Source organism: Scatophagus argus, chromosome 13, assembly GCF_020382885.2.
Source record: "Scatophagus argus isolate fScaArg1 chromosome 13, fScaArg1.pri, whole genome shotgun sequence".
In the NCBI taxonomy this organism is placed as follows: domain Eukaryota; kingdom Metazoa; phylum Chordata; class Actinopteri; family Scatophagidae; genus Scatophagus; species Scatophagus argus.
The window spans coordinates 19,846,013-19,862,546 of record NC_058505.1 but is presented as its reverse complement, the minus strand read 5'-3'; the positions used below and the strand labels follow the sequence as shown (position 1 = coordinate 19,862,546).

Sequence of the window (16,534 nt, the reverse complement as noted above, 5' to 3'; positions counted from 1 at the left end):
ATGCATATTAAGTATACCTTCAGTATTAAAGTATTAGAAAATGGCGTAGGAAAACAATTTAATAATTCTGAGGTACTAGTGGCATCCCTTGGAAGATTATATAGTTAAAGCAATGATAATAATGTATTTTAACAAAGGGGAAAAAAAAAGAATAAAATTGAAAGTTTCCCATTTTTGTGGCCATTCAAGTACAGATTTACAAGTGCACTTGAATGCACCGTATCCCTGTCCATGCATGTGTGTGTATGGGTCTGTGTGCCTTAAATCACACCATGAGACTTTCAACACATGGTAGAAAGTCTTAACATAGTTTTTACAAACACGCAGTTTTTACCCACATACAACTTTTTCCAGTTTGGTTTTACAAAAGCGTAACCTTTGTCCTATCTGTCAGGGCTGAACACTGAACGACCCCGTCTCACTCTGACCCCTGATTAAACTGTATCTCCAGTTATTCAGGAGGAAAAAGGCTGGCCTCACATTTTGAGAATCTGAACGAGCCTTTCTTGCTTGCTAAATGACTTAATTACTTAATGGCTTATCATTTATTGCCCTTAATGTGTATATTCTGTTCATCCATTTACTGCTTAATTGGTAGTTTAGTAAACAGAAAGTTTTGCATTGCAGACAATTTGTTTTTCACTTCTTTTGCACTTTGATTCACCGGAGAGAATAGCCTACACTCCGACTCCTTCTGTTGCAGTCTCCTGCTGTTATTCAGGCTGATAATATGAGAATTTTACATGAAACATCTTTGTGCAGCTCTACACACTTAGCTCAGTGCTCACACAGGCTGCACTAATGGGAACAGAAATCTGACAGTTTACATTCTGTGGCACAGATGTTATCGGGTCTGTTTACCTGTCCCATCTGGGATTAGTGTTAATGTGGCAGCTTCTCACTGTTTAGGCAGCTCTAAGAATGTCTCCCTAAATGAAGTGAAAAATCTGTAATTGCTAACATCAGTCATTTAAAAGCACTTGTTCCTCCCACAGTGCCCTCCAGGGTTGAGTCCTATGAAAGATGGGACCGGGTGCTACGACCACCACATCGGCATCGACTGCTCTGACGGTTTCAATGGAGGATGTGAGCAGCTGTGTCTCCAGCAGCTGGCTCCTCTAGAGGATGACCCGACACTCTACAACATCCAGATGTTCTGTGGGTAAGGAAGAACACATTCGCTGGTTTCTATTTTTAATTACTAGAATTATTTTATTTCACAACTCTGTTAAGTTGAGTCCTCAACATTCACATGACATCTAAGTCAAGTGAGTGTTTGTGAAGTCCACATGGTAGACAGACCACTCCCATTAAATCAGTGCTTATGGACTGAGTATCGGATTTTACAAATGAAGTATTTTGACTGTGGCACAGTTTGCAAACCATTTGAATCAGCATGTTTTATAGTCCCCACAACTGCAGCTACTGACATGAAAATGGGACAGCTAACTGGCTAATGCTTGGTTTTCATGGCAAATATCAGAGTTACAGTTACTGGTAAGAGTAATAATTGTGTTAAATTAAGATCAATGAAGATAGAACTGTCCACAGTTCTTTAAATCTTCTTTACATTATACAAATAGAAATAATGTCCTGGAATGGCAGCAAGCAAAAGCTCAAAGGCTCATGGCTGACATATTTGGTGCAGGATGTGCACATCCCCTCCATATACATTATGAACTGTGCTAATATAAACATGCATTGAAGTGATGTCAGGTTTTTTTTTTGTTTGTTTGTTTGTTTATTTTTACATATGAATGAAAATGTCCACCAGTGAAATCGACATTTTCACATGTGAATCACCTACTTGTCAAATTGCAGGGAATTTAATTCCTCACATGTGAATTCAACATTTGATCTAAAATTTTCAGCAAAACATAATTTTACATGTGAGCATTTTCACAGGGGAATGACTTTATTCACATCTGGAAAAAATTACACCTTCACATGTGCCTTTTTTTTTGCATCCAGTTTGCACATGTATGACATTCAGATTCATAACACATAACTCAATAACCAACATTGAAAAACACTTCACCTCGACTCACCTCTTTCATATAGATATTATATCATATAGGCTTCATTCTAAAGGCAGTAGCTTAGTGTTAAACTTGAATTCCCCAGTCTTAACAAATGAAGGCTTTTCAATCATGTCTCCAGCCAGTATGACAAGTAAACCTTAAAGAATTCTCCATTAAAAGCAAATTTTGCCAGCATCTGGTTCTTGGCGGGTGGTAAACTCACTCCCCACTCATGTCCACCAGTGTGATTCAATGAAGAGATCTGTATATACTGTGGAAGTACATTTTCTATTTGTGTGGCTAGGACAGAGCCAAGCCTAAACTGGCCTATTAAAGCCAAATAAAAAATGCATCAGTGTCACACTGGTTTGAGCAAAGCAAACACATTATTAGTCAGAGAGCACCCTGAGGAGAGTTGGCAGAGCAAGGGACACATTTGTGGCCTTCCTGGCTGTAACTTGGTCGCAGCAGTAAGGAGAGGGATGGTGGCGGCTGTTTTGAACACTCAACTCTTTGATGCTGTATTTGGAGTTTATGATGGTTTAGCTGCAGCAGCAAGCACTCACTCTGAAAGCACCTTTTATAGGCGCAGGTGATGTGGTTATAGCTCTCGGTCATAAAGTAGAAATTAAATTTGGGAGGGTCTGACGGAGCATTAATTTAACATGTTTGGATGAGCACAAAGCAAAAAAAAAATAAAAAAAACTTTCTTAATCTTTGTATACTCCTCAGTTCATCTCCTTCAAGCTATTAAATATAAATCATCCCAGCCAATCAAATAAATGCAAAATCGTGCAAAACCAGCTGGCATTTAGTTATGACATCATTCTCTGGGCTCACTTTCCCTGCTGACAGGTACAATCATTTAGGACAAGGCGGGTAGGTGTGGTTGGCCAGCTGTCCATCTTTATACCAGGCTTCTCCTTCATGGAGGATAATCAACAGTGACTCACTCAGTCTGCAGTGTGGGCAACGACCTGAAAAGTTGTCCCTCGATGTTGACAAACCAGGATTGGTTGTAATATAATGTGAGATATTTCTCAATTAAATTGATCTACCATTGATTAGAAGTCTGCCATGTGGACGCATAAATGAAAAGTAAAACTTGAATCAGTTTATTTTCTTTGAATCTGGTCTGAACGCTTGTCACGAGGCCTTGGTAACTCCTGACTACCTTAAAATGTTTGGAGAAAAAGCTTTGGAACATGGAGTTGGCAGAGGGCCACAGATTTGACCCTTGCCCTGCTTAAATTCTGGACTGACATCTTCTATACAAAAATATCAGCAAAATGCATGTTTACACCTGCGCAAGCTGCTTTTCCTTCATGTTGTTGCCAGTGCAGGACACCTCTGCACATTTATATTCTTGCTACATGAAAGGACCATTAGAATTTAGCAAGAATGGCGAGTGTGGTTCATCATGCTTTATTCTTTTGCTCAAAGGAATTTCTGCACCAACATCACTCCAGTGGCCCAGACAAACTGAGATTAAATTGAATTTTATTCCATTTTAAACACTGAAGTTTGACACTGGTTGTGATCCCAATTTTTGGAGTGAAAATAGCTAAAATAACTTTACCACTTTGCCTGACCTCTACATTGTACATGCGAAAGGTCTGTGTAGTAACTTAGCCCTAGACGACCTTAAAGTTCATGCTTAATTTGCTGGTGATTATGTGCCAGCAGGTGACTGATTTGTGACTGTAAGCAGTCAAAATATAAGTCAACAAAAATTTAAATATGTCAAATAAAGTCAAATTCTCTTTAATGTGGCCAGAAAACACTGAGTGGTTTTGGATGGGGCTTAGGCATTTTATAGACATATATTAAAATCAGTGATTTCTTTGTGCAGTTTAATTGTAGTTTTCCAGGACAGCACAGGTTTTGGTGATTTCCAGGCATTTGTCTGTGTCTATTTCACATGTATACATTTTAATAACTGTATCTCTTTTTAGCAGCTTGCCCACATGTCCCCTGGCCATGTTTCTTATCTAAATCTGAACAAATGAAACCTTTGCATACATTTAACGGCATTATGCTAATTTGTTTATTTCTACCTGCATGATATTCATAATATTTCTGGCTCATAGATTGTATTATCAATATGTTTGTCATTAAGGCTTAATAGTGTGCAAGTTTTAGTTTTTTTTTTATGACATATATAAGACAACACATAAAGTTAAGGACTATAACAATATCATGCCACAACATACAAAAATGATTCTTTAGCAAGCAGACATTGATGATGGCTTTGTTGTATTCAGGTGTCCCACTAAACCATGGCAGTGTGACCCTAAGCCTGAAGCAGACTCCTTTGCTTTTCTTGCTGTGTCATGTCAAACAGAAGGCAGTTTGAATAATTTGTATATAATCTAAAGCCAGTGCACGGCCATGGTACGGCCCCACAGGTAATTGCACTGATTAAAATGATTAGACCTCTGTGTGGACGCATATAAACTGATTGACATTGTCCTCACCCTCCTGTTCATTATGTTGCAGCTGTAATCAGTCTGGTGGTCTGACATAAATTCCATCACTGTGCCACCTCACTTAGAAGAGCTCTAGTCAGCCAGAAAATACCTGTGTTGGATTGCAGAGCTTTAATCCAGAGGTGACCCAAAGGCAAAATTTGTTCATATTTTCTGCTGCTAAGTAGTCATGCAGCAGCGTGATCAACAGCATGCACGAATATGTATGAATGTCCTTTAAGTTTAAGAAGATTATTCCCACAGTGGGAACATGCTGAGATCCTCTAAGTGTTCTGTTTAAGCATGACTAGATGTTGTTTCTTTCAGTCATCTTTACATTAGACATCATGTTATTTATCAGCAACAGCATTTTGTTGTTGTCACTTCACTTTCCACAGTGCAGATGTGACTAATCCTCTACTGGTCCCACTGGAGACTGGCATTAGCTCTGCGACATTTGGCATCTAGGAGAGAGCTTCACTTGGTGTAAATCCCTGACAGATTATCATTCTTTTTTTCTTTTTTTTTTTGGCTCATCTCCACTTTTCTCCCTCTGCTTTGCCCGCCTTTGATTCATTTCACAGACTGTATTATACACAGAGATGTCAAAACATCATCAATATGAAAGAGTCTTGAGAGGACTGTCAGTGTTTTGATTCCATCTCCCTTTTCTGCAGGATTTGGTGCCAGTTGAGTAGAATTGATTTTAGTGATTCTACACTGTTGAATTACATAGATAGATAGATATATACTTTATTGATCCTGAGGGAAATTCAAGGATTATGAGTTTATGAGATTATGAGTTTGTGCGTACTTTGAACCTAGTGAAAAACTAGCGAACAAAATCTCAAAATAACTATTCAATCACATGGTCGAAATCAATATTCCTGCCTGCTGAAAGTCTGCTTGTGAATATGTTTAAAGCACTTATAACTCTTGCCTGACGTGTGCTACAGTATGACTTCAACATCCATTTTTATCACAAGAGGATTGATAATTAATGGTTAGTGTTAGGTATAAATAATTTCACATTTTCTCATCAATATTGAGATTGTGATTTCAGTTGCAATTATTTATCTACAACTGCAACAAACAAACAAACAAAAAAACTAAACTGCAGTCTTGCATTTATATCTATGTAGTTTTTGTTTTTTCTGAAAAGAAGCCTGCTCCAAACACAGCTGTATGCTTTACATTAATTATTAATTGTTCCTGAGGTCAGATTCTAAATTTTACATGTTTTCAATGAGGAAAAAATGTTGAATTTGACTGAATTACATGCCATGCTGATGAACCCTAATTGTCCTGTTTTCTGATCTGCACATTTGTTCCCTGAGCATGAGAATTAACGTTATAGTCCGCACAGATGTAGCATGGACAGCTCATTGATAGAGCAGCAGCAGGTCAGACACAGTATTGAGGGTAGGGCAATTACATATGCAATCCCCTAGAAAATACACTGTAATTGGAGAAACACGTGATGAAAAACCATAAAAATATGATATAATTTGCTTAAAATTTCAACAGAGGTTCATAGAGCTTTGCCTAACTGCCATATAGCACTCGACAGCTACAGCTACCTGTCTGAAATTGAGGCGAGTCAATCACCTGGATCTTTTGTGATGAATAAGGTTGACTTGAACACAAGCCATCCCTTCTATTCCCAAACATCAAAATGGTTGCAGAGTGGTGTGTCTTTTTTTTAGTAATCCATCTTTGACTGATTCCACATAGCCTGCTGGCTGAAGAGATTGAGCTTACAACACCAATTTTTTTTTGTTTGTTTGTTTTTTTTATCTCCAACTAACAGAATTAATGTTAATTAACGACAGTTAAATTCATTTGCTGGTAACAGTCATCCCTGTAGCAAATTTTCATAGATGTAAAAGAAATAAACAGCTTACAGCTTAAACCTGTAATTTGTCACAACTTTCTAAAACACTATTAATCATGTAAGTTCACACTGAAATTGCAGCTCTTTCTATTTTTTTAAATAATTCACTTATTCAAATTGTGGTTATGACGTGAAAGTGATCACTCATTCCTACTCATGGTTAACATTTCTACAGTTAACCAAGCAGGCATGAAAAATGATTTTTTGTCTTCATCACTGTCTCCAAACTGTCCCAATGGAACCCACTACATTGTTATTTTCATCTATTGATGATAGTTGGACGTAATGGTATACAAAGTACTTTCACCTTCAAACTATATTCAGTACTTCCATTTATTTACTGTAAACTTGTGTTGTCACTTTATTACACAGTTTAACACTTCCTGTTCCTCTGAACAGAAACTGCTGTGTTTGGGCCTATTAGCTGTTAGCTCTGTTAGCCAAACACACTGCAGGACTCTGCTGCCCACCAGCTGCTAACAGCGAGCACCTAAACAACTGTCCTCCCTCTGATTCCCATTTTGCTTACAGTATTACATACAATGTAGTATTATCAAGGAAAAAAATATGTTGCATCTCACATTGGGAGTCAGTTTGCTGCTTCCATTTAATGCATCACATTTTTCTTAGGTCTCGTGCTGAGTCGCCAGGCAATGATGGCAACTTTACCAACATGAGAAGATGTGCTCTGTTGTAGTCATCACTCAGTTCAGCTAATGATTTGATAATTGCTAATGAAACTAAACTAAACTACACTAAACTCTAATGTTGTAAACTTTAAGTGGCATAACATAACTACATTGGTGTCATCAGACAATGCTAACTGATAACTAACATTACAGAGTGTCTAAAAACTAGTAAAACAACTTTTCTTGAAGAGAGACTTGACCAAAAAAACAACAACTCGTGACTCTCATTAATTTCTACTTTGCACTAAAACAATAATATGTTCTCTAAAATCTCATGTGGTGCCAAATTAAAATTGAAATGAAAGTCTTAGTACTCACTTCGCAGTCAAGCAGGAGCCAAGTCAAAATAAAATTTGGCTGTGCACATCAGAGACAGCATCTTATTGATCCTTTTATCTGCTATGTGATCCTCCATAATCATTTTAAACTCACCAAGAGAGAGCAGCTTCCTGCCATATGACGGACTGTTTAAATGACAGCTTAACAGTTTTTAAATTGGCAGTCTACCCAGCAGCTGTTATTTAACAAAATTCTAAACATAATTAACTTTAACCTGAAAATGCTCCTTTTGTGCTTCCTGCATAACAAATCATTTTCTCACTCTGGCAAACTATGTTAAAAAAAAAAAAAAAAAAATCAGATGCAATTCAGTTTCAGTCAGACAAAGAAACAAATAAAGGACAGATAAGTTTATTAGGTGAGCTTATATCAGCATCCTCGAAACAGATGCATGGAAATAAATGAATGAGTGGAATGACTCTGATCCCTGTGACTTTAGGTGTATCGAGGACTACAAGCGTGGTCCAGATGGGAGGTCGTGCCTGCCGCTATCCGAGGCCTGCACTGAGGGAGTAGACTGCGTGGAAATAGCGGACATCCCCGCTAACCAGACGGTGTTCGGAGACCTTTTCTATGGATACAACAACCACACTAAAGAGAGCACCTCGGGACAGATCCTCAAGGCCACATTCAGGTAAACACACAAGCTGTTTGTGAAGTGGAGCATGCGGGACATTGTTGTGCCATTTGTATCTCAGCAGGGAAACAGATTGGCAGGGTTTGGGCTTTGGCTCCCACTGTGCTGATATCCATGTTGGAACTGTTTCAGTCATCGCTCTCTGTTCAAGTGCTTGGTACCAGTGTGGAGGTGCATTAAGAGTTACAGTTGTGAGTATAGATTCTGTACCTCACTTATACCTCATCATAACATGTCTGTATCTGGATTTCTTACCTGGGTAGAGAGACATACATCTAAAACCCGGGTGTAAATGCACATAGAACACATCAGAACACTCTTGGGATGGTGATCTGCATCTGTCATGATCAAACCTTGGGCAGGTGTACATGCAGCTTGTGTGGATGACATGCCACGTTTGTATCTTCCTGCTATCTCAATCTAGCCTTACCACCACTTCAGATGGCCCTTCCTTAAGCAAAGCAAAAATAAACAGAGCCCATACAGCAACATTGTTAAGTCCACCTCTGCCTGCTAAGTTTGCACACTGAGATTCAATTTTTGGCCCTCAGGCCATCTGGCTTAACTGCCATCTACAGTGGCTAAGAAGTTTCAGAAGTGTCAAAACTTATCTGAATAGTTTCATCTTTTCATCCATTTTATAGACCTTTAGTATTATAGTTGTTCTGTTTAGTTTATAAGATTCAGAGCTTCAATTAAAAAGGATTTGATGCATTTAATTTCATTTATTTCATTGTATTTTGCTTGAATGGGAATGTTAAAAACATAGTACTGCCACCTACTGGCCAATTTTAGTTTAGCAGTCAGTATTTTGTTAATGTTGAATAAAACTTTACTCAGGAAGTGAGAACAAAGTAACCTGTTTTGCCAGCTTCCCGTGTTGATCAGCCATTCCAGCATACAGCTTGTTGGAGATGCATTGTTGGTACGTAATAATGTGTTGACGTAATTTTATTGTCATGTGCTGAGGTTTTTAAGTGGCAAATCTTCCATGGTATGCTCATTAGAAACGTTTCTTTCTAGCCTACTGTGTCTGTTAGTCACGCTAGGTTTTGGTTGATATGGCACAAATATGATGTAGAATTGTTAATTTTCCTTTTAGTTTCATATTTACTTAAGCAATAATACGCAGAGTCTTGTTTGGAGTAGAGCGTTTAGCTGCCTGTCGATACATGCATGGGACACATTGAGGACAGAACAATATTGTTATTGGCTGTTGAGAGGTACCAGGTGTAAATGGTATTAAGACTTTTTCTGTCTGATCCTTAAAACCACTTTCAGAAAGGACCAGCACAAATGTCTCTACGCAGTCGAAAGGACATATTTCATATGTGCTTGAATTTATCCCCAAAATCTACTACCTCTTCCTGAGACTACCCAGCGGAGTTCTTCCCCAAATCACAGTGGAGATGTACATTCAACAGGTGGAGCACTGAGTTCATATGATCGTCATCACAATTAAACCTCCACAACAGTGCTCCTGTGCCTACAACCACAAAAACAACTCGCTGAAATGGTGTGACAGATCTCCCTTTGCTGCCACTGCACAAAATAATAATCTGAGGACAGCACTATAAAGATGGTCATAAGGTCCAATAAAACCATAGAGATGCACTGGGTGGTAGGAGGATATGCTGAAAAAACAGAGGATCACATAATGCTTTCGTGTTAGCAGTGATTAATTCTTGTTATACTTACAGTTTGAACCACTTAATCTAACAACCATGCCAAAATAGCATAAAAAGTTAAGAAAAATTCAATAAACTATGTTTTAAGATTAATTATGTTATTCTCTGGAAGTCAGAATTATAAAATAATCAGAAAACATTCAACACTATTTCATATAAAGAGTCATAGAGATCGTTACAATAATGTCAAAGTTCTTTGTTATGATAAGACTAGACTGTATTGGCTACATATTACACCTACATCCACTTTTAGGAATGGCAGCTGACAAACATAAATTATATACTTCCCAGTATGTATAAGTACAACCTGAAGCTCCCATTCAGACAGTTCCAACGTACTGGAACCACGTACCCTGGAACAACACTAGTTATTGTTGACAGTTTTCTCAGCATTATTTCATGTGGGCATATGGTTTAAATCACAAAATGGCAATTTGGAAACAGTTGTAAATGTGTCTGCACAGTTGGAAAAGCTTATCATATTGAATCAACGTATTTAAAGGTTATTTCATTTATCGGGGAAGGACTTTCAGTTAGATTTTACTTCAGTTCCCTTCATATAAAAAGAGATAAGCGTGAGAGTAAAGCCCGCCACTGTGAGGGATTGTCCTCTGTAAAACATAAGACATTTCCATAAGCTCAGGCAAATACTCTGAGGAGGAGAAATACTCAGAAAAAAAACTCCCATCACCCTTTTTGGAGAGGCTTAGGGATTTTAAGCCACACAGGTCCAAAGAGATGTCGTGTTCTTTCATGATTTGCGCAGGGTTTGATGTGGATAGTAGAGTACTTTGAAGGTGGTTAATTATTACTGTTCGCATGCTGCAATCATTTCCACTGAACTCAGGAAGCCAGGAGGTCAGCAAAGTCATCTGCGGCCCAGGAATTTAATTTGGGCTGTGCATGGATTCCGCTGCCTGGAGGCAACTCACCCTCTTAGGGATCCACCACAGGAGTCGTGGAGATGGAGGGGCGGGTGAAGGAGGAAAGTTAATATCATTTAGAATCTAAACCGCAAATTCTCTGATCTCATTTAAAAGTGCTTGTGAATGGAGAGCGGGCTCTGAGGCAGACTGTGAAGAAGACCAAATGCTTCCTCTGCAGATGAGGTGGTGGAAGAGGAAAGGAGTTTCCTTTGGGAGGCTTGGTTAATGCAAGACATAATTATAAGAGAGGGCTGCAAATGAATTAAAACTGACCAGGAGCCAGTGTGCTGAAATTGAACCTAATTGGACCAGATGAACATTTGAATGTGAAATGAACAAAAGTCACAGAAAGAGAGCATTGCAACTGAATGCGAAAGACCCTTCAGTAGAGTGCTCCATCTAGATACTGATGTTTGATTTAGGTATTTTGAATCTAAAAACACAAAATATACTGTAGACATACTGTTTGTTACATGTGAACGGCAGCCGCTGGCAGTACATGACTGATATGTGGTGATAAATCTGTCCCCAAGGAAACTAAATGTCAGATTTAATGTTGTGCAGCATGACTGTGTTGATGGTCAGTTTTAAATGAGTGATGAGACAGCTCAGTGTAAAATGTAAGTGGTGAAGCTTTATTTCAGGTACCTTGTAGAAGAAAAAAAATCTAATCTGTATTAAATTAGGCTTTTAAGTATGTTGCACTAACACAGAAAATGTTGCATGTTCAGTGGGGTAACCATTAAAGGTGAGTGAGTCATGAGTCATTTTTTTCAAACAAAAGGCTTCCAGCTTCTTAAATGTAAGGATTTGCTGTTTTTCTTTGTCATTTATGAATGAAAAGTCTTTGGGTTTTGAACTGTTGGGTGGACAAAAGAAGCTATCTGAAGACCTCACTTTGGGCTCTGGAAGATCTTGAGGTACATTTTAAAGACTAAATGATTAATTGTTCTGATTGTGATAAATAATCATCAGATTAATCGATCGAAATAATTGTTAGCGGCAGCCTTGATTCATTGAGCTGTGGTTTTAGTTGGAGGTAACTCTGTTCTAAGACTGTCTGACTGTCTGCCTTTGTCATTTGTTTTGTCATTGCTCTTTACTAACAAAAGAACATTTTAGTGAGAGATTTGTTGATGTCGGAGAAAATCTGGGTATTTTATAGATTGAGAACTGGATCCAAAAAGGAACCAACTTTCAGAACTCCCTAATTATGGGAGATGCAAAATTCAGAATTCATACAACGCATCAAAAGTCAGGACATCTGGGCTTACGCTGCATCGACTGTGACCTTCTTTTTTAGGAAGAAAATCTGTCTCTTGCAAGAGCCATCAACTAAATTACTCTTCAAATGTTACAAAAAAAAAAAACAGCAGGAGGGAAGAGTCTTCTTTCTTTTTATAAAAGCACTAGAATACAGCTGATTTATTGGCTCAAATGTAATTTTTCTTTAGAGAAGTCTCTGAGGCTTTGACAAGGCTGTCCTAAACACTAGCCTCAGTGGCTGAATGTCTTCATCACTCCAACTCCCTCCACTCCTGCTCTACAGTCACACTGAGTGTGCAGCTGTGCTAAATGACCCCTGGTCAGAGAAGCTTTCAAACTTTGGAAAATTCAGTTATTTCTCACAGACACTTGCAAAGTTGCTGTGTGCAGCCCTCAGCTGTCATGGACATAGTCAATGGCAACTAAACTATGGAAGTGAAACAGCACTGTGACCTTATAGACACTTAGCACATGTCATACCACATCCTTTACGAATCTACTGTTTGCCCTTGAGAGAAAGAAGAGAAATTTTTATATAATTTTCGGTGGCAGTTTAACAAAAGTCTCACTGTTCTGGAGCAGCACAAAGCATCTGTCTATACCATTCAGTGACTACAGAACCTCAAGTTGTGTGTAATCAGCTATTGAAGTTTTTTTTTTTTTCCGCCCTTGTTTATTTATTCCTTTATTCTCTTCATTCTGCTATACCTCCTGCAAAATCAACTCCTCTTCTGCAGAAAAACTAAAACATTAAGAACAATCCCTTTAAGCTGAAGTTTTCACTGCTTATGTTTGATTTATTGAAGGATTTTTTTTCTCCTGTTTAGACTGTCTGGACCAAGAACAGAAAGAGGGAGGATAAAAGGAAAGCAGCAAGTGGTGTGAAAAGTTGCCCGGCGGCAAAATACCCACATGCAATCACACGTATAAATTTAGCCAGGGCGCTTAGGTATGCACGAAGGCTCATGCTCTTTCACACATACAAACATGGCCGCAGTATGTGTGCAGACTCCCAGTCTGCTGGACAGACAGGTCCTTTCAGCTATGTCACATGAGAGGGTCATCACACACACACACACACACACACAGAGCTGGTTTGATTCTCTCCACCCAGCATGGCTCCCTCATGGTTCATCTGTCAAGCTCAGCAGCCCTGAAATGCTTCTCGTGTTTTTTTGGAAAATGAAGGTGTGTTGTCCACCCCCCTTGCTGTGCAGGAAGCTTCCCCTCCAGACTTTTTATTATCATTTCAAAAACACAAGGATTTTTCCTTTGATTTCCTAGCAGATAAAATCCTGTTGTATCATTGTCATTGGCAGCAGAGATGATCTTAGTTACAAAGCAACACGAGGTATGAGCGTCCCCGCTGAGGAGGGAGGTCCTATCACCGTGGCATCTCGGGAGCACCGTGGCACGATAAGATCATTTCATATTACAGAGCTCAGTGACAGGGTCTCTGTCTTCCTGTCTCTGTTGGAGCCAATGGACTCCAGTAATGAGATGTTAAAAAGCTAACCTCCTCTCATTACTCCTAACACTGTCCTCCCGCTCCTCCTCCCCACCTCTGCCACCCTATTCCTCACTGACACGACATGCTCAGAGCAGATTTTAATGAATATTTTAGTGCCCTTTGTTCTCATTCTGGTGGCTTCTTGGGATCGATGATTAAGACCGTGCTGCCCCCCACCAACCCTCCACTCCACCACCCAAACTACTTTATGAATGCATCTCTTTTGGTTCACCTCAGCATACTGTAAACCCCCCAGCCCCCCGCAGAGGAATACATTCATTGACTCAGTTAATTAAAATATTAAATGTGCCTAAGAGGTTGAGGTAGGAACAGACTGTTGGTGGATCTGATTGTTTCTTAATGAAAGTTTATTCCAGTAGGGGATCATTGTGGGGAAAAACAAAAACAAAAAAAAATGAAAGGGTTGTTAATCAGAATTGCCTTTGTTTTGTGTGATATTATCAATAATTCATCAAACAGGTGGCAGCTTCGTCACAGCTAGTAGAAGAAAAAGAGTGTCTCAAGGAAGTTTTGTCAGTTTAACATCTAAGACAAAAGGAAAATGTCATCTTTACAGTGCTAGAGGGCTGTTGGGTTTTACATCTGTGGAACGTATATTCCACATAACATGCATCTAAGAGAGAGAAATCATTGCAGTCTTCAGCAAAACAAGATAACTATTCACTCATTACTCAATGTATGTGCTTTGTTAAACTAACAGCTAAAAACATATAGAATTATTGTCATGGGAAACCTGTAATGTTTGACTGCACTGTCAATAAAATCCCAGCCAACCGAACCAGACTGAGAAACAGGTAAACAGCTACTGTGTTCGGTACAAGCTCATAAAACACATTTGTAAGGACCACAGCAGTGACACTGTTCTGTATTATTCAACCTTATCCCATGTGGGGAAATGACAGCCCAATGCCATGCCTTACCACCCAGTCACATGAGCAGATAAGCTTTGGTTCACATCCAGCAGCTAACTTTACATTGTTTATGTGAGGCTGATTTCCCTCTAATTACTGTTGCACCCCTGGCCAAGCCATGACCGTGCAAATAAAATGCCTTAAGAATGGTGGTATTTTATGCTGCCTCCACCTCAGCCTGTGGCTTCTGTTGTTCTTAAACTGTGACTTTAACAAAGGCAACAGTTTGTGATTTGTAAATATTTGTGCTTTTCTTTCACATCTCATGCTTTTTATTTATTTATTTATTGTGAATAGTATATATTAATGTTAAAGCTGTCACCAGTGTGAACCACAAGGGCCCTTCATGCTTGTTGAATGACAAATGCGATGTATGTTTTAAATGCGTGTGGTTTTTATGAGATTTTTCAGACAAACACATTTGTATTAAAAGGGCCTGCGACTACATCTAAAACATCTATTAAGGCAAACTAAAAATCTGGCAGTTGATTATTTGCTCGATTTAATAACTAGTGGAAGATATTGTTACAGATGGGGAATATTCTCAGTATTCCAGAAAGCGTTCGTTTGAAATTTGAGAGTAAATTAAACACCAGAAAAAGAGTAATTCATCCAGATCTGTTCAGACTGACTGATTGTGTGTTTTTGCTGTTCTCATCCAATTGTTATACTTTGGCACAGAACCTTACAGACTAGCAATGTTGGTCAGTTAAAGCTTAACTTGGAAGAGAACGCTTTTCCAAAACGTAAACTAGCTTACTATCAGAATTAAGATGTTAAAGAAAAAAATATCTTTATTCTGGTGTAGCACCATGTCTGTCTGCTGAGCCCCTTTAATCTGTGAATTTAAATTTAATTACAAACCACTTTTAGATGGATCTGACACCTTGGATCTCCATTCTTCTTATTCCTGCACACTAAAACTTGGTTCTTCATAAGAGACTTAATCTTATGGATATGAATTGGATCGTGAAGCAACTTTATTTTTTTCCACTTTCATGCAATACATTTGTTCTTATCTATGCAAGTGTGCATTGGACTCTCTGTACAGGCCCATGTTTTAACTTTGTATCGGTCAGCTGTTTCTGTCTGTGTCTCTGACCTGAAGCGTTTGCTTACCCTTTGATTCTTTATTTTAGACAAGTGAATAAATGTGAAGTTGATGGCCGATACAAAGGCGCTCAACAAATATATGTTTATCTGTCTTATTTATTGATCGCTCGACCCTCATCTTGATGATGCACTGATGATGCAGGATGACAGTCTGTCCAGTCAACCAGTTACCTCTCAGTCTTTATAACTTCATGTTTGCTCTTCTTGGTTTGTTCGTTCTGGTCTAGAAAGGCAGCATTGTGATCATCTCCTTGTTCCAGACCAAATGAATCTATAGGTGTGAAAACACCCTTAAAAATATGATACTGGAGTCAAATTGATTGCAAGGCTGTGGATCTCTACATGGGTAAAATAAGGGTATATTTGCATTGACTTTGTGTCAAGACACCTGAATGACTGAAGTTACTGATTTATCGAAGTAATTGTGTTTGGAACGTTGTTGTGAACCAAACATTGACACAAAGAATGATGGAGTGGAAAGATGAGTGAGTTCAACCAAGAGTCACTTGCAGCAACAGATAAATGAGAACATCAGCGCTCCAACAGAAAATGAGTCACGTTCAGCAGAACAATCAACATGATGAAGAACGACATACCTTATGTCAGACTTTGTCTCTTCCATACGCTGCACAGTCCTGCATAACTGTTAATATGTATTGATTTTCCTTTAATGATATGCCAGAAAGTATTGCTTTGCAATTTGTCACAAATGAAAAGCACACTTACTCATTCATCTTTGATCTTGTCCGTCCCTCCCACTTTCATTTATCCTTTTGAATTCATTTCCTTCTGACACCTGTGTACAGTGACCTACAACATGCCCAAAACATTTCCATGAGGGGAAATGTGCTCCAGCTTGTGAAACAATGCTAATTCAAAACTATATCTGAAAAGCAAAAAGACACAAAAACCCTGAAAATAAATGGAACCGATAAATGCTGCATGTCCAGTCAACAAAACAGAAGTTCTCCAGGCCTCTAGGGGGAGTGCTGACTGAAACAGCTTGATTTTCAAGTTTAGAGAGAAAGAGAGAGAGAAAACAGAGAAGAAA

At 38.7% G+C, this 16,534-nt stretch overlaps 1 protein-coding gene across 6 annotated transcripts in view; it reads left to right on the top strand.

The window, feature by feature from the left end:
• astn1 (astrotactin 1) overlaps window positions 1–16,534 on the top strand; it is a 356,774-nt gene that overhangs the window by 165,802 nt on the left and 174,438 nt on the right. For all 6 annotated transcript variants that reach the window (XM_046409632.1, XM_046409630.1, XM_046409633.1 and 3 more), the window contains 2 exons: window positions 996–1,162; window positions 7,851–8,045. In XM_046409632.1, the coding sequence (XP_046265588.1) occupies window positions 996–1,162; window positions 7,851–8,045 (362 nt within the window). The remainder of the gene's footprint in view (window positions 1–995; window positions 1,163–7,850; window positions 8,046–16,534) is intronic.